This window comes from Pseudonaja textilis, chromosome 2, assembly GCF_049901715.1.
Source record: "Pseudonaja textilis isolate UNSWEBS1 chromosome 2, rPseTex1.2, whole genome shotgun sequence".
Classification (NCBI taxonomy): domain Eukaryota; kingdom Metazoa; phylum Chordata; class Lepidosauria; order Squamata; family Elapidae; genus Pseudonaja; species Pseudonaja textilis.
The window spans coordinates 150,148,639-150,166,849 of record NC_141991.1 but is presented as its reverse complement, the minus strand read 5'-3'; the positions used below and the strand labels follow the sequence as shown (position 1 = coordinate 150,166,849).

General features: G+C 42.7%; 1 protein-coding gene across 3 annotated transcripts in view; it reads left to right on the top strand.

The window, feature by feature from the left end:
• Window positions 1-16,946, top strand: part of DENND1C (DENN domain containing 1C) — a 37,980-nt gene extending 21,034 nt beyond the window's left edge. Inside the window, exons 10-23 of one of the 3 annotated variants that reach the window (XM_026711585.2) lie at window positions 4,671-4,781; window positions 5,598-5,698; window positions 6,227-6,272; window positions 6,517-6,618; window positions 7,643-7,768; window positions 9,063-9,164; window positions 9,682-9,769; window positions 10,027-10,067; window positions 11,064-11,135; window positions 11,740-11,790; window positions 12,557-12,694; window positions 14,516-14,571; window positions 15,757-15,967; window positions 16,063-16,946. In XM_026711585.2, coding sequence (XP_026567370.1) covers window positions 4,671-4,781; window positions 5,598-5,698; window positions 6,227-6,272; window positions 6,517-6,618; window positions 7,643-7,768; window positions 9,063-9,164; window positions 9,682-9,769; window positions 10,027-10,067; window positions 11,064-11,135; window positions 11,740-11,790; window positions 12,557-12,694; window positions 14,516-14,571; window positions 15,757-15,967; window positions 16,063-16,653 — 1,836 coding nt within the window. In that variant the 3' untranslated portion in view covers window positions 16,654-16,946. The remainder of the gene's footprint in view (window positions 1-4,670; window positions 4,782-5,597; window positions 5,699-6,226; window positions 6,273-6,516; window positions 6,619-7,642; window positions 7,769-9,062; window positions 9,165-9,681; window positions 9,770-10,026; window positions 10,068-11,063; window positions 11,136-11,739; window positions 11,791-12,556; window positions 12,695-14,515; window positions 14,572-15,756; window positions 15,968-16,062) is intronic. The other 2 variants (XM_087925908.1, XM_087925909.1) reach the window with 2 other exon arrangements.
• The last annotated feature ends 1,265 nt before the right edge of the window (window positions 16,947-18,211 follow it).

The following is an 18,211-nucleotide window of genomic DNA, read 5'->3' as shown; positions in this document are numbered from 1 at the left end:
GGGCCATATATTACAGTTATTGGGGTTAAAAGCTGATGATTTGAAGAAGGTTGAACTTTTACCCTCTCCTGAATACTGCACTAGAGTGCTACTCAGTTTTGACAACTCCAACACCCCAAAACTATTTTTCAGAAGAGGATCCCTGTTAAGAACCGTCGGCATTCTGCCGAGAAGAGTCTTCAAAGATAGGTCGATTAAGCCACTCTTGAGTAATCAACAATTTGTGAGTGGCAGGAGATTTATTGCCCCCCAAAGATCCTCAGCAGCACATATTAATGTGCCAACCTTGAATGCCATCTCAGATACTACATCACGTACTAATTATACACCTATTCCCACAAAACCTCCAGTTGGCGTCCTCCAGATGGTACCCTGACTGTTCTTCCTACAACCAGTCAAATCACCCCCCCGCAGTGAGTAACATCTTACCAGGAAACTTCCCTTGATTTGATCAGCTGGGAAGAAATGGCCCCAAAGGAAGTGACACCAGCCCAGGGCACCCATAGTTCCTTAGTAAATAAGCTCCAGGTCAGTGCCTCTGGGATTCCATCTCTTTATGAAATTGACTTATGTCAAGACAATTTCTGGAACCAGGAGGAGACACAGCTCTTCGATTCCTTTTGTGCGCTTCCACAATCAGAAAGGGCCCAAATCATAAAGTGTTTGGATGCAGTCAAATCCAAGCTCTGGAGTCTTTCACTACCTGATAAGGACTTGGACTCCAGGGAGTCTATACTGATTTACCAACGGAAGCTCCCTTGGCGCTCTCTCCAAAATGTCTAATTCGTAAATTTGAAGATCCAGGGCTACTTCAAACTCCATCTGTTGATGCTGCTAAATACTTGCCAGTTAAGCAACCAATTGATGCCACAAATACGAACTGGAGTGCACTTAGAGCCCTACAGACCCATTAACAAGGCTTGCCTCCCCTCCCTCCTTCCCTGCCTTTGCTTCCTAAGAGGATGACCCTGCCACTTAACAACGGGTGTATCTTTTTGGATCCAAAGGGAGCTCTGGGAAAAATTAATCACACAGAATGACTATTAAATCTGGCAAAAAACCCTGCACACTTAAGTGCCTTTCATGGAACATAGCAGGCTGGAGGAGAAGGTGTGGTACCACAGAATTCGCCAACTATATTCACTCATTTGATGTGGTCCTTCTTCAGGAGACCTGGGCATGTGATAAGATATCCCTTACAGGGTTTACGGTCATTTTCTTGGCTGCCACCAGACAATCTACGACAGGAAGGCCTAAGGGTGGATTAGCTTGCTTGGTCTCTACTTCTTTGAAAGTGGAGACAGTGGAGCTACCCCTCTGTGGCTCTTTAGCTATAGCACTCCTAATTAAGAGAGGATGCAGCAAACTGTTAGCATTCAACGTTTATCTTCCCCTGACAATGAGGCAAGCTGATACTAAGACTCAGTGGGGCGTGCTGGAGAATTACATTACTTGTATGGAAACTAAATTCCCAGCGCTGTACATCCTTATAGGGGGCGACTTTGATGCTCGATTGGGAGGCCAAGTTCCCCCATCGATTGAGGCACTCTACTCCCAAGAAACCCTCCAGGCCATAGGACACCTGATTTCAGCCGGACATTCTAAGGATGAATTAACAAATTTTGCTGGCATTCAGTTAGCCCTTTTAGCAGCCCAACACAATAAGATAATTCTTAATGGGAGTACCTTAGGTGATCTAGCTGGTGGGTTTACTTTTAGTTCCTCATGTGGGAGTAGTGTTATTGATTTTGTGCTGGTATCCCAGCTTCTTAGAAAGGCAGTCCGTGCTTTCTATGTGGACTGCCTTACGGAAAGCGACCACTACCCCCTGGTTACAATCATTGGGCTTTCCTCAAATATACATCTCCCTAGGGGTCCCCAGGTATTAGATCCCTATGTAGCCTCATATACAGGGAGGATCAAATGGTCTTCTAATGCTGAAAGAAAGTTCCACTTCTTTTTATCATCTCCGGAGTGTCTCAGCCTATACAATCAGGCCCAATCTTGGCCTTTGAATCACTAATTAATAGTGTTCAAAGGGAGCTAGGAGCCGTCCATAGGCCAAGAGGTCCATATCATCTAAGAAGTAATTCTTGGTTTGACAAAAAGTGTCTGATGCTCAGGAACCAGATGAACCAGATGCTCTGTCGTAATCGAGGGGATAAATGCCCACCAGAGGACTACTATAGCTTGAAGCAGGAGTATAAAGGACTAATTGCTAAGAAAAAGAAAGCTAAAGAGAGAGAGAAGTGGGATCTACTTCTCCTCTCCATCCAGCAGAAGAACACTCGATTATTTTGGCAAATTGTTGCCAGCTCCTTGCCGGATCATCAAGAACTCCCCCTCTGCTGTATTTCCAACAGAGATTGGGAAAACCATTTCTTGGCAATTTTCCAGGCGTCAACAAGTTCGACTATGCTTGGGACACAGCTGCCTCCTGCAGTTCCTGACTGGCAACCCGTGACTCATGCTGAGATTACCGAGCTTATCTCCGAACTCAAGTCAGGCAAAGTTCCTGGCCCTGATGCTATACCCCATGATTTGCTAAAATCCAATCCCGAGTGGTGGATTCCTCTCTTAGCAAGACTCTTTACTCATATCAATACTTTTGGCAGGACCGCTATCTCCTGGAGCTTAGCAATTATTGTTCCAGTTTTTAAATGAGGAAATAGGAACAACCCAGCCAACTATCACCCCATAAATCTGCTCTTCATCATTGGAAAACTGTATGCTAAATATCTCCAACATAGACTCCTCACTTGGGTTGAGGAGTCTAATATTATTGGTGCTGAACAGATTGGGTTTAAAGCGGGCTGTGCCACACTGGACCACTGCTTTGTCTTAGCACACCTGGTCGATAAATATACTATCATCCCAGGTGGTAAACTTTTTACTGCTTTTATCGACCTAAAGTCAGTGTTTGACTCAGTCCCTAGAGGATTGTTGTGGTCAAAACTGCTCAAAAGTTCTATCGATGGACGTCTTCTGTTCCTAATTAGATCCTTGTACAACCAGATCTCTAGTCAGGTCAGGTGTGGTCTGCAGGGAGAACTTTCAAATCCTATCACGATTAAGAACAGAGTAAGGCAGGATTGTGTTCTGGCTCCTCTTTTGTTTAATGTATTCTAATCTGACTTGGCCTTTCACATTGGATGTATTGAGTCCCATGCCCGAAAGCTGTCAACTACAAAGATCCCGCTTCTCCTTTATGCTGATGATGCGGCCCTCCTTTCATTGTCAAGGCCAGGTCTGAAAAGATTACTTTCTGCATTCGTTTCCTACTGTGCTGAGAACCACTTGTCCATTAATTACGACAAATCCAAAGTATTGGTGTTCTCTAGAGCCCGGAAATTGTATAACTGGGCTATCAATGGTAATGCTGTTAAGCAGGTTTTCCATTTTAAGTATTTAGGTATTCAATTTCAGAACACCGGTGCTTGGACTAGACATTGAACCCAGGTGCTGAATTCGGCCTCCTGTAGTCACCAGCAGATTTTAAGATTTTTTTATACCCAAGGAGGCCAGTTTATTCCTTCTGCTCTGCGTATTTACAAAGCCAAAACTTTGGCTCAAACTCTTTACGGAATTCCCATATGGATATGGGGCTTCAAGGATTGTACTGAAAGAACCCAGGCTGTCTTTCTTAGAAAACTTCTGGGTCTTCCTCCTTGTGTTGGTTTCGCTCCGATGTACCTGGAACTGGGCACTCGATCAGTTGAATGTATGGCGTGGATTAACACCCTTAAATGGTGGGTTTGGGTGCTCTTTCTGGCAGTTCCTGGTAGCTACCTCTCCCTGGCATTTGCTGACTCTCATATTTCTCATTGGGAGAGGGAGCTGATGAAGAAATTACACCTGCTAGGTTTTACGGGGGATGCCCTGGGAGATTATGGCCTTAAAGACGCCCAATTTAGGGTAGTCCAATGGCTTGTGGACATTGACTTGCAATATCTATGAGCCAGAGCTCACAAAACTTGCTCCCCTCTGATCCTCAGCCAATTTAATAATTACGGACTGAGGATGGCTTCTTATTTTTACACTCTAACCATTCCCAGGTATAGAAGAGCTTTCTCCCTAGCTCGCTTTAATGTTTTGCCCTCAGCACTACTGGATGGGCGATTTAAGAGGCTCCCGATTAACGAGAGGCTATGCCCCTGTGATAGAGCTGAGGTTGAAACTGTAGAGCATGTCCTTTTATATTGCCCTATGTATAACACAGGCAGATCTAAGTTACTGTCTTTCCTTGAAACAGACCCTTCTAGACCCAATGTTAGTAATTTGTTCTTATATTGTCTAGGGGATGGCTCCTCATACATCACTTCTCAGGTTTCCAATTTTTTTTTAAGAGCTGTAACCATCAGAGGAGAACGCTGTAATTCCCTTTAGTCAAGTTTTTGGTGACTAATTTCATGACTAATTTTCCCATGTTCTTCTTTTGTTGTACTTGTGTTTTGGTCTGTGACCGCAAATAAAGTATTATGATTATTAATTGCATTTCAAAGTTAAGGTCTGGCATTAAAAATAGATTCTGAAAGTCAGTTAAAGCCACCACTAAAAGTGGTGAAGAAGAGAAGATTCACTGAGTTGCTGTGGGTGAAATGGAGGCTAGAGGGAGATCTGGTTGCTGAAGCAGTTTCCAGAGAACCTAACCAAGTATTGGCTCTCCCCAGAGAAATCTGACCGAGTTTGTTGTGGCAGTGGATGTGAATAACATGCTGCACCTCTACGCAAGCCTCCTCCATGAGCGTCGGATTCTGCTCACCAGCAGCAAGCTCAGCACGGTGAGGCCAAGGGGCTGGAGGAAAGACAAGGCCCAGAGCTAAGCTGGACCTGGGTGGGAAGGATTTAGAAATGAGGATCGTTAAGGAATCTGCATTTCTTTCTTTTACATAATAAAAAGTGTTCTCACCTGTCACAAAGCTCTCACAAAGGTGGCTCCTCTGATCTGATATCTTGTGATATGGTTTATCAATTAATTGTATTCCCTGGCCCTCCTCCACATATTCAGTGAAGGTGTAAGCAGAGAACTGGAACATATCCACTGATTGTGAGCCTTGGTGGCTGCACCAGTGGTGGGATTCAACTTTTTTTACTACCGGTTCTGTGGGTGTGGCTTGGTGGGCATGGCAGGGGAAGGGTACTGTAAAATCTCCAGTCAGAGGTGGGATTTGCCGGTTCTCCAAACTACTCAAAATTTTCACTACTGGTTCTCCAGAACTGGTCAGAACCTGCTGAATTCCACCTCTGAACTGCACAGTATCAGTTTATCCTGATATCCTCATAGGGCCTTTTACTCCCTAATGCCCAAAGCAGGTCTGACAGGAAACAAGGCAGTTTAGCACGTGGAGAGAGTAAGTTGCAGAGACAAACCTGCTCCCTCCCCCTCCATGTTTACTATCCCTACATGAGTAGTGACTAGGAGGCTGCTGATTCGAATCTCAGCTGCTACTCTTTAAATCCTCTGCATATCAGGAAGGAAAGAATTGCTTGCATGTCACTTTGGGAAGAAGAGTTACGCAAAGCCCTGTCTCCTTATTCAACTTCCAAGGAGGGTCAGTCTACTCTAATGAAAGGTGTGTCTCCTCATCTCCCTATAGCTGACAGCCTGTGTCCAGGCCTCCTCCTCGCTGTTGTATCCCATGTACTGGCAGCACATCTTTATCCCTGCACTGCCTCCACACCTCCTTGACTACTGCTGGTAAGTAACTGCACCTTCCTCAGTTGAGAGTCAGCTTCTGCAGGCTGAGCAGCTTCAATGGTTCCCCACCCAGCACATTGGTTTTGATGTTGTTTATCACCCAGAGGAGACTATTTTGAGGACATTTGTATGGCTAGCTTGTAGTTCTTGGGTTTATTCATAGTCAGTGAGGAGGTGACTGAAGAATATATGTGAGGTGTCTGTCTTCTGTGGCAGTATCATCTGTTCTGAGCTGGCCACATTTTGTTTACATCTCAAGGGAAGACTTTGTGTGAAGGGAAGAAAGACTTCATGTGCTGAAAGATCTGCACCGAAAGGGAATTCAGCCCTTTCTTTGTCCCCCTGCAAGTTCCTGGCTTTCTCAAATATATTTTCCTCCTGAGCATTTCTTAAAAGAAGGAAGGAAACTGGGACTGGAAAACTATCATAGTATATTATAAGAGAAAAACTGGATCTAGGAGGGCCTAGCCTGCTAGGAGCCCACAAATAACTGGTGCTAGCTCTAACATTGATCTCTTTCACCAACAGCGCCCCCATGCCCTATCTCATTGGAGTCCACACAAGCCTCATGGAGGTGAGACTGCAAAACTACCTTGTCATTAGGATAACTGGCCTAAGATTAGCCTAGGTAAGGTTGCTCCGTGGGTATTTTTTAGCAGTGGTTGGAGCAGCATTTGTACACTTTGGGTCTTATTTACTTCTTCATTTCTGTCATCTTTGTAATAGCAGTTGACTTTTGTCTTCTGCTACCTAAAAGTAAGAAGATGGAGGAGATTTCTACTCTTCTTGTTTCTCAATTCTGCCTTGGCTTTCTCTAGAGTGTGAGGAGCAAAGCTCTGGAAGACGTCGTCATTCTCAGCATTGATAACAATACAATAGAATCACCCTTCCAAGACCTGGAAAATCTCCCAAGTGATGTTGTTAGTATTACTTTCTTGAGACTTTTTTTTAAAAAAATGCCAGTGTTTTAGAATCCTAATGACAACTCAGACTCTTCTTTTATTTTTCTCTATGTAAGAAGCTCTGTCCTCCTTGTGAGCATTCTTGTTTGTCCTGATATAACAATTTAAATGTGAACTTCAATTTCAAATGTTTCATTTTCATTTTAAATTAATGAAAGCATTTATGAATGACCCAGTGTACACACATTTCTTCCCCCTTCCTGAAAACAACACTGGAATAATTAGAACATTTCCCAACTGAAACATTTGAAGTGTTTTGTTTTGTTTTTATTGTTGCAAAACTAGCTAGTTTACAATTAGGAAAAACTGAGCTGGTGTCAACCTAAGGCAAGGTTTACAAGTTAGGACTTAAATTACAGTATTATACCTTTGCTGCAAACATCTGGAAGAGTTAGAGTTCTGTATTCTTTTGCTGTCATCTAGTGGACACAAAGTGTTTTACTTTGCCCAGATCTGGTATCATTAAGGTCCTAATTCTCAATTTTTAAGATTTAGTACACTTACACCGAATCTTTCCCCTGAGTGCTTAAAATGATGCCCAGGACTATGTTTACAACGTCCCATGTGGTAGGCTGGGCTGAAGTGGAGTAGCTTATCCAAAATTACCCAACAAACATCATGACTGAGCCCAATCTGACACATTTAACTTATACTATATTGGTATGGATCAATAATAATAATAATAATGGAACAGGTCTTGACGCATAGGACAGGATGCTGCTCTGGTGACACATGGGGGATTGTGTAGAACTGTGATTGTGTTAGCAATGACATCTTAGCACACGTAGACCAAACCATTGTCCATTATAAGCCATTCTTTCTAGCATAGCATTGATTATGAACTGGACTACAATGGTTTAGACACCAGGTTATAGCTAAAACAAACCATTGTTTAATACAAATGTGTAAACCCAGTCAGTATCTGGAAGGGCCTCTGGGTTTAAGGTGAGTATATATATTCTTCTCTTTTCTCTGTCTCCAGGTCTCCCTGCTGAAGTTCCAGCTGAAAAAACAATCTGCAGCCACTGGGGATGGAGTGGCCCGAGCCTTCCTCAGGGCCCAAGCACTTCTCTTTGGCAGCTATCGTGAGGGACTTCTTTGCAGTCTGGTGAGGCTTCTGTTCATTCAGCCGCCCGCTGGACGAGGAAGTTCTGCACAGTTCCCTTTTCTTCCACAGAAACTTTGGAGAGTTGGAAAAAAGGAGAGACATAAGAAAGAAAAATACCCTTCCCTCCCTCTCCCCCTCCCCCCTCCCAATTTTCTGGTGGATTTACAACATGAAATAAATCAAAACACATTAAGTAAGAATCATCCATTAAAAAATATATATATATAGGTAAACCCAGATTGACTCAGCCTTCCACCTTTCAAGGTGGATAAAATGAGGACTCGAATTGTTGAGGGGCAATGTGCTGACTCTGTAAACCGCTTAGAGTGGGCTGTAAAGCAGTGTGAAGTGGTATAGAAGTCTAAGTGCTATTGCTATTGCTAAACAAATTTGGGGCTGGCCATTTTTGTTTGCTTTTTGTTTAAGCCTCCAAGCTCTTTGGGGGTGATGTCAGTATGGTAACTTCACAGGTGCAGGAAACTAGATTTTTATTTTTATTTATTAAGAAAATTTATGTGGCTGCCCAACTCAGTCATGGTGACACTTACAGAAATAAAGTCAGAAATAAAAACACCCAATAGATCTCCCCACCACCACCCTCCTGACGGCAACGATCAACATGTTAAGTTGAGAGTTAAAGCTTAAGAGTTTAAGTTTTGCCACAAGTAAATTAGTTTGCCAGGGAGGGAGGTTGTTACTGAAAAAAAAATCCTCCTTAATAAAGATTGGTTGGCTAGTCTGTCCCAGGCATGTTTTTCATACTTTGTGAAATACTAAAGGGAAGGATGTTCATATAAATGAGCCTTTAAAAAATCCGAAACCTTATCTCATGCAACGGTGCCTTTTTATTATTTTGTTTAAAAGGTTTTTAAACATGAAAAAAACATACTTAATTCTAGAACAGAGACAAGTTTTCAGTGAAGAAAATCAGTATCTGGTCAGACACAGAAACGACAGCACCACTGCAAACATCATTCGGGTTACCTATCCCTCTCTAGAATCACTTTGATGCTGCTGGACAGAGAGAAACTCCTTAGGATCTGGGATTGTGAGTGAATGCCATTGTTTGGGACAGATCCGTAAATAAATTCTCAAAGCAAACAGGTTGTGTGATTTCTACTGTTGTGTTCATTATCCAGAAGGATATTCCAGGGAGGTTCCTCTTTCTCCACAGCTCTAACTTTCTCTACCACACTTTCTTTTTTCAGCCTCCTTAGCCCAGTCTCTGCCCATCCACCCTGGTCACACACTCACTGTCAATCACCTCTCTCTTCCCTGTCCCTCTTTCTCACAGGAAAAGCACATTTCCTTTTCCCAGGAGAACTTCCTACAGCAGGGATCCGGCGCCATGCAGGACTTCCTCCAGCAGGCCGTCCATCTGCAGCTGTTCAAGGAGGTACACAATGGTGAACCTGGTGGATTCCCAGTTAGGTGCTTCAAGCAAAACGGCGGGGGGGGGGGGGGCAGAAAATCTATCATGTGTTCAACCCGCAAAGCAAAAACCTTCACAAGCCAACATCCAGGCAAATACAGAAAACATTCAGCCACATACGGACTCCTGAGTAATGCAAACGAAGAGCCTAAGAATTCTATACAAATCGATGAAGTCCATTACTAGAATATTTAATCCACTCAAATTTCTGCTGTATTGGGATGGAAGGCAGAATTGAAAGATAATATAAAAAGAAGTGGATTTTTTGTTCTTAACCCTTTTGAGAATTCAAAATCTCCTTAAAATTACTTCCTTGTCATATTTCCACATCTCAGAGCAGGAGGAGAACATAATGCTTCTCTGCATACTAATCCCACAGCTGAACGACTGAAATATTTTGTTTCAATAGAAGATGGCTCTTTCCTATTTATTCTAATAAGGTCCTTCTTTCTATTTCTGCCCAACCTTGCAATGCTATCAGTTCATCAATGACCGTCTGGATAAGCTAAATGCAGATGAGGACTTCTCTGACTTCTTTGAGCAGGAGATTGACAGCAGCTTGTCCCCAGGTAATGTAGACCCTGCCTGGTTGAAGGACCATGGATATGCAAAGACCCTTAAGCTGTTCTTAACATCCCCTCTTTTGTGGGCTACTTTTTAACTTCTGTTAAGAAGACACAAAGCCAAAAAAAAAAAAACCTACTGAGAGATAGCTGACATTGTAGGTCAGATACATACATTATTCTGAATATGCAATTCAAGTCCCATTTTCTGCAAGGGTCTGCAGCCAGATTGACAAGTCATCTGTTCCATTCTTCCTTCCTAGGTAGTATGCACTCTTATCAGCTGTGGGTGGAGAGCCTCAAGGTAAGGGAATACATTTGCATTTAAGAAGGATGTTTATCTTTTAGTAGCAGTTATGTCTTCACTTAATTATTTTCTCATGTTTAAGATGAACTTGTTCTTGTATGAGGAGTTATTACAAGGCTCTTCCATTTAGACCTGTAATGAAGATAGATCTGGAAAGCAAAAATCCAGATGGATGGAGAAAAGAAGGGTTGTCATTTAGTACCTCGGTTCTCTGAAATTTTGCAGCCCACATGCAGTCATCCTAAATAAAAAACCAGTTTGAAAGACATTCCTCTAATATGCTCCCAATATGTCATGGAGTCCTTGTTGCTCTTTGAGTTTTGGTTTTTGCTTGCAGACATTTCATTAACCAACTACATCATCATCCATGCATTCATGATCATTGAGCATGGATGATGTTACCTAGTTGGGTAATGAAATGTCTGCCAGCAAACAATCAAGTTCAGAGAGCACCAAGGATTCCACAATTCAACCCTCAGCTATATTATATATTCTCTTCTATTGGTATCCTAAGTTCTCCACACAAGCCTCCAAAGAATTGCCAGAATTTAAACCAAATTTTAATAATATTTAGGACTGGGCTAAAGATGTTGCTCTCTAAATTTCACCAAATAATGCATGTTGATCCCCAATCCAACTTATCAACTAAAGAGTGACGCTATGAAATCTTAATTTTGTCATGAACCTGCTCTCCAGGTCCCTAAGTCTTTTGGCCATACCACAAAGATATCCCACATACATTTCCAGTACGAGGATAACTTCCAATCTACCTTACAAGGAATCTTCTTTAAATACTAAAGGGATCTGTTGCATATTAGAAATTCAAAACCAGTTTTCTAGACAAGTTTCCTTGTCTAATTGGGATTTGTTGTAGAACTTCCCATAACTTCCTTTTGCTCAGTCAGAGCAGCCAGGGGACTTCTTGAGCGTCTTATTTCAATGGAGTGGAATGTGTCTTGCTCTTAATAGTTGTGTTCAACCTTTTCTCCCTAGAAAAGTGGAGGAGCCCTGATTAGTACTATGAAGAATAAGGCCAATCCAGCTGTCAAGAATGCATACCAATATGTAAGGCAGTTTCTTCTCCTTCTCCTCCTCCTCCTGAAATAGCTTATAAGAATATATTGTATTTTTAAATATATTGTTTGCAAAACCAAAAAGAACAGAATTGAAAATAAAAAAACAACTGCAATAAAAAGGAAATAAAACATGAGTATATGTGTGTATATATGTATGTATATGTATATATATATATGTATGTATATATATATATATATATATATATATATATATATATATATATATATATATATTGCATTAAATATATAAATACTGGGTATAGATGTGCATAATTTAGAAGCATTTCAGCTAAGGGTTCAGCTTGACCCTTTGAGTCAAGCTCAATTCCAGAACAATTGCAAATAAATTACAGTACAGTATTTTACTTATTTTACTAAATGTATATGCCGCACCCATTTCACCATTGCAGTCAAACAAATGGAGACCCTTTTAAGATCCTTTTCACAAGACAATTGGTAATAATGGCTCTGGGGGAATGAGGGGAGGAACCTCCCCCCCCTCCAGCCTGTTCTTGGAATGATCCCTGCTTGTCTTCTTCCCTCCCTCTACATGACCTTAAATTATACTTATCACTTTGTTTTGCATCTTCCAGGCCAAAGGTCATGCCAAAGTCAGGCTGAAAAACATACGGAGCCGCATAAAAGTAAGACTATTATTTCCCTATTCCAAACTTCTCATTTTAAAAAGTGTTACGGGAGGGGGGGGAAAGTGTGATGCCGGTAGTAGCATATTTTACTCTAAAACGGTAGTTATGTCTGCATGTTACATTACTTCTGTTACAAAACCCACAAGGAAGTAGAAAGGAATAAATTCATTTTTAAAAGTAGGTAGTATATCAGTGTTTTTCAACCTTGGCAATTTGAAGACATGTGGTCTTCAACCATGCTGGCTGCAGAATTCTGGGAATTGAAATCGATCTGTCTTCAGGTTGCCAAGGATGAAAAACACTGCATGCAGTATGCTAAAATCTAAGTAGAAGGCAGTGCATTGCTGATGTGGAGAAGTTTAAAAATTTAGCAGCATCTGATTGAGTTAGTACCTAGATGGGAAACTTCCAGGAAATTCCAGGTATATAGGCTAGAGTGGAAGTAAAAGGGAAAAAACACACAAAATAAAATTGCAAACCATAGTCTTGCCTAGAAAACAACTTAGCCATGTATGTATGGACTCATTGGGAGTCGAGGTCAACCAAAACTCATTGGGAGTCAAGGTCAACCGTGCAGCCCTCCTGAGCTCCGTTTTTGCTGGCAGAGGGTTCCAGAAGGCTGAAAACGGAGCCACCCCAGGCACCATTATGGCCACACACCCCTGGCCATACCCAGTCCCCCAAGGTCAAACATAACCCTGATGCGGCCCTCAATGAAATCGAGTTTGACACCCCTGCGCTATAAGGTGCTGTTTTGTTCTAGGATTCCACTTTACGCCAGCCCAGGGAGCAAGAACAGTCCCTGGATGACTGTCAGATCTCCAGTCCCATCCTGCCTACCAGAAACAAACAATCTGAGAACCTTCAAAGGCGACTGCCCATCACCCAGCACTTTGGGAAGGTATTGAGAGAATGGAAGTGTCAGTGGCTTAAAGACCGGAAGGAGCCAGATCAGGGGATCTTTGGGGAAGGAAATGAACAGGAGCAGAGGGACAGGTCTGGGTGTCCTCTGTAGTAGACCCAAAGATTGGGTGTCCTCTGTAGTAGATCTCTGCAGCGATTCCACAAGATTCTTGAACCACTTGGAACAAAACTCAAAAGAAACAGAGAAGGACATATTTTTTTATAAAAAGGTGGGCAGGAAGTTTTGAATGTGTGCAACTTGTGTAAGCAGTTGTGAGGAGTAGACATAAGTAAGTAATCAAACAAATGATATCTTAAGGCTATCATGTCTTGTATAGCTTAGTCTCACTCTCAGTCATTTTGTTTGCAGCTTAAAAACAATATTTTTATTGTAGCCAGCCAAAGGTTTACAAAATAGACCTTAGTAACATTTCATGGGCCCTTAACTTCTCATAATTATTCTTAGAATGCAATGTGCCCTGGGGCTGAAGGGGAGAAAATAGCTGGAATATTAATAGCAGCTAACTACAAGTAAATTTTGTATAGCCTGCAGAAGAAAACTCAGAAGAGCAGCTATGTAAAGTGAACTCAATTAATGTCCACCCAAGTTCTAATATGCCAAAAGCCCAATATAGTCTTCATAAAGCAGAAAGTAACAGTGCTACAGGATAAAAAATAAATTTCAATTTCAACTATCTCATTCTGTGTCAGGTGAACTGTTAATGGCTTCCTCTGAATAATCTTGGGAATTATAGCCTGCTGCATAGTGCTAGACATTTTCTATGGCAGATTCTTCTTAATGTTTATAACAAATAGGTGCATGCTTCCTTTTAAATTCATTGTGAATGGACAATAAGTAACTTAAAATATTTACAGATGGGACTTTCTTCCCGTCTGTATGCAGGCAAAATATTTAATTGCCTGATTCAGAGACTGTGAAACAAGTTTTCTCTGGACAGAAATGAGAAAATCTACAGGATTTAAGGGTTGGTGTCTTCTTTGTGTTACAACCTTTTTTACAGGCATATTTTCTAAGCCTGGAGAAAGAGAATTATATGCCACTACTTTTTTTATCAACTAAGAGTGTTGAAAGAATATCAAAGGATGGTGCCTCACAAAGCTGCATTTTTGATGTCTTAGAAATCTTTAAATGAGTCTTTGCTCTCCCCCATCCCATCCCAGGGATATAATTAGACCAACTAATCATCCCTAGCTGGATATTGGCCAGATGTTTTGGTTCCAGTCCCCAGAAATCCCCAGACAGCAAAACCATTGCTGAGATGTTTGAGAACAGAAGTGCCAGTCCATACCTGCAGGACAGTCAGTCTGGGTGGGCATTCTGCTGTGATGTCTCAAGTGAAGAATACAGATAGTCCTTGACTTATGATCACGCCTGAGCCCAAAATTTATATTGCTAAGTGAGACAGTCAAGTGGATTTTGCCCCATTTTATGGCTGTCTTGTCACAGTTGTTAAATGAATCACAGCAGTTCTTAAGTTAGTAAAATGGTGATTAAGTGAATCTGGCTTCACATGACCCCAGGACACTACAACCATCATAAAAACAAGCCAGTTGCCAAGCATCCAAATTTTGATTAGGTGACCATGGAGGTCATGTGAAAAATGATCCTTAAGTCCCTTTTTTCAGTGCCATTGTAGTTTTGAATGGTTATAAGTCTAGGACTATCCGTATACAACTCTAAAATCCCAAAGGAAAGGTTCCCTTATCCCCAGAACCTCAAAGTACTGTTAAGAAAACGATAGAAGTTCCCTTACAAGCCCAGGGCTGCATGGTGACCCAGGTTTTGTCCTCTTTTCAGTCTCGCCCGAGGCGACCACAAAGAACCAACAGTGAGACGGAACTGGAGACTCAAAGGTAGGACAACCTAAGCCCGTGGAGAGCAGCTGGACTCCACTTCTTCTTTTTCTGACGGTCGCTCTGCTTTATTAGCTGAGCTCTCTCTGTGTGTCAGCTCAGTCCCAAGAACCGTTGAAGCCTGAGGGGGAAAAGGGGGCTCAGCCCCCTAGGAAATGCTTCTGCACAAACCACACTGACAAAAAAGGGAAGACCTATGTGGCAAAAAAAAAAAACTTCGTTCAATCAGCTCTGGAAAAACTAATTCTCCCCTATTGTACAGATTACATTCATTGTACAGTTATCTTCTTTTCCGCAGAGAAAGAGAAAATAGTAACGAAAAGATTGTCCCTGTAACAAAGCATCAATCAATTCTCAAACCCAATGAAGCAGGGGTCACTAACTCTTAACTAGTAGTAAATTAGGTAAGATAATGACTCTAGTGAGAGAGTCAGACCTGCACTATTTCCCCTGCTAATGCATTACAGCTAAACAACTCAATTTAAATTCATTAAAAATGTGGCAATGTGAAATTTAAACGAGTACCGCTTATCAAGAATTCCTCATCTGGGCAAATGCAGGAATCTCACCCTCCTTGAACAAAACCAAACATACAGTATATCTTTAAATGGGGAGAGTTTTCAAAAGAGCATGGAACGGAGTCTATAGAGGGCCTGCATACAGCCTGTGTCCACATCAAACACAGAAAACCTTGCCACGGCAGGGAGCTTTGTAATACACAGTGATAATGTTCAAAGTTCTCTGCAGGACTTTTCCAAAATGAAGGAAGTGGCATAGACCTGTGGTTTCACAAGCTCCAACATTTTCATATGTGTATGCAGCACCCCACATAACCAGAAAAGGCAGAGATAAAATGCTGCTTTTAAAATTTGACTCCTCCCATTTGACCACCCTGTGAATGCCACTAGCGGTGTTGTGCAAACCCAGGCTGAGATTAGCTTATCTGGTAGCTCCCTAAATATTGCCTTTGACTCTCAGCTTCAAAACACATGTCCATCTGCTTTATTAATTAGTTTTCTTGCACCCTTTGACAGAAGAGTCCTACGAGAGGAAGAAATGAGACACACGCATTTTAGCAAATCCTTTTACTTAAATCCAATTGCTAATAAGAAAGTTTCCCTTGCATTTTATTAACTGCCTCACCTGTACAGAAATGTCAAGCTCTCTGATATATTTATTTTGCAGGGATGTTTCAACTCCCTTCAAATCACCTTCCCCAGACTCCTCTGTGGAACCTGGGGAAAGTGAAAGTTACCTGAATGCAGAGAAATTTGACCTCTTAGGTGAAATTTTTGAGACACTAAACTTGCTGGAGTCAAGCCAAGCTCAACAGCCTCTCTATGGGACCCGCAGCTTGGATTTCTGTAACCTAGAAGAGGAGAACTTCTATACTAAGGTAAGCCCTACCAGCTCAATCCCTGGGTACCTATGGAGGTGCAACTGCAATAATGAAGCTGAACCCTGACCCTGTTGTCTTCGGACCTGTTGCAGCGGAGGCCCAGTAGGGAGGCCCTTTACGAAGCCCTATGTGAGGAACAGGATGCTGCTGATGATGCTGATGATTCTCTGTCCGAGGACAGAATGTTCCTGGGCTACGTGGATGAAGAGAACATGTCAAGCACTTTGCCGTTGTCTGCCAGAGCTGCAAGCACAAGTAATGAAGTGTTGGTCCACAGCTCCCCTGAGCTGCAAGTTTGTCCTGGTCTGGACACCCCAACTCTTTCCTTCCAGGAGGCTAGCAGTGAGCCATCAGAAGCGCCATTGACCCAGAAGGCAGATCTTGAAACTGCCTTTCCTAGTCCACTTACACCAGAGAGCCACACTGCTACCAAGTTGCAACAGGAATGTAGGACTGACCACCAGACCCTTGAACCTCCAATCAACGAGAACCTGAAGGTTGAGTCATCAGTTGCTAGTAGTTCCACCATCCAAACACCTGCAGATTTTTTACAAACAAAAGCCAATGACTCTGTGGCAAAGAAGAACATCCTAGGCAGGGCCGCCAGCTTACCGCCTCAGTTAGTTTCTAGGCAGTTGATGCAGCCTAAAGTGCTGGAGCTGAGGAAAAGATTTGAGTCCTGAAAGAGCATCCCAAAAATAAACTGAACGTTTAAGAGAAAAGAACCTCCTGTGTTTGAGTCACAATTACTTTTTAAACCTGGAGGCCTTTCAAGAGGGAGCAGCAGTGTAGAAGTGCTTCATCTGTCCAGGCACATAAAAATACTGCAAGAAGCAGAAGTGTGTTTGTGTGTGGGGGGCGGGGGGGGGGTATCTATCAATAGCACAAAGGAAAAAGAGCACTTAGTTCATGTACAGCCAACTGGCAGGACTTCATTCCTAGAAGCTGCATTTCAATAAATGAATTTGTTGAGCTGCGCAGACCTCCTTTCCTCCTTTCAGGGTGGAAGACTGTTTCCCATGTCAACCTTTATCAAGCAGCAGCATATCAGGAAAAGTAGTTTGGCATGGTGGTGGCATGGTTTACATATGTAAATGAGTCCCTGAAGTTCAATGCCCATAAATAAAATCAAGCAGTATTACCTAAAGCAGGCTTGTCCAACCTTTCACCTTCCCTGGGCCACATTAGAAGATGAAAATTTGGTTTGGGCCTCACATAAAATAAAATAACAGTAACGATACCTGATCATCCAAAAAAACCATAGAAAACATTTTTTTCATAAGATATCATAAAAAATAGTCAACCAGGGAGAAAGGAACGTGGGGGGCGGGGAGAAAGCTCGCCCACCTCGCGCCTATCTCTCCTCCTGCAAATGGCCCAGCTGGATGCGGCAGGACTGGAAGGCGAGGACTGGGAGGCTCGGTGCACCAGCAGCAGCAGTGGTGGCGGGGGCAGAAGCCGCTACAACAGCTCCGGTGGCAGCAGCAGCAGCAGCAACAGCAGGAGGTGGCGGAGCGGGACTCTTGGGCTGCGGCTGCCTGGGCACGAGGAGCACTCTGACAGCGCCCGCCTTTTCTGTTGCTGCTTGGCGTGGCGCTCGCCTCGCCCCGCCTCGCGCCTGCCACTCCTCCTCCTCCTCGCTGGCTCGTCCTCTTGCACGAAGGTTGGGGTGGGCACTGGGCCGCATTACGAGCCGACCTGGGCCGCATGCGGGCTGCGGGTTGGACAAGCCTGACCTAAAGTGTTATGGTAATGATAGTTCTGGGGGTGGGGGGAGTGAGTGAGTTTGCCTGCTGATTTTTTCTGTAAGCTATAAACCAGTCCTTTGCCCCTCTATGTTGATAAAAGCTATGGATCCATCAGGCCACTAATACAGAAATAAATCAAGCCCTTTCTAGGTCCAGAATTTGCTATGTAAATAATTACAGAAGAGCAGCCAGAAATAGCTAGATTTAGCAAGCAGTGGGAAGGTGGTGTAAGAAGCCTTAAATCTTAGTAGAGATAAAAGGTCATAAAAGGGGGAGGGTACTCCTGAAGGGAAAAAAAAATCTAGTGGGTGGTTTTAAAGACTTCTTCAACTTAGATTGTAGGTTGCATTGGGTCAACTCTAATGATTCTATTAAGATACATCCTTTTTGGTAGTCCACCAAGTGCTTCTGGCTATAAGCAACCTTGCTATTTTAAGTTAATACGTGAAATTATCTACCCCAATGCAGCTTCCACTGCACACACACACGCACA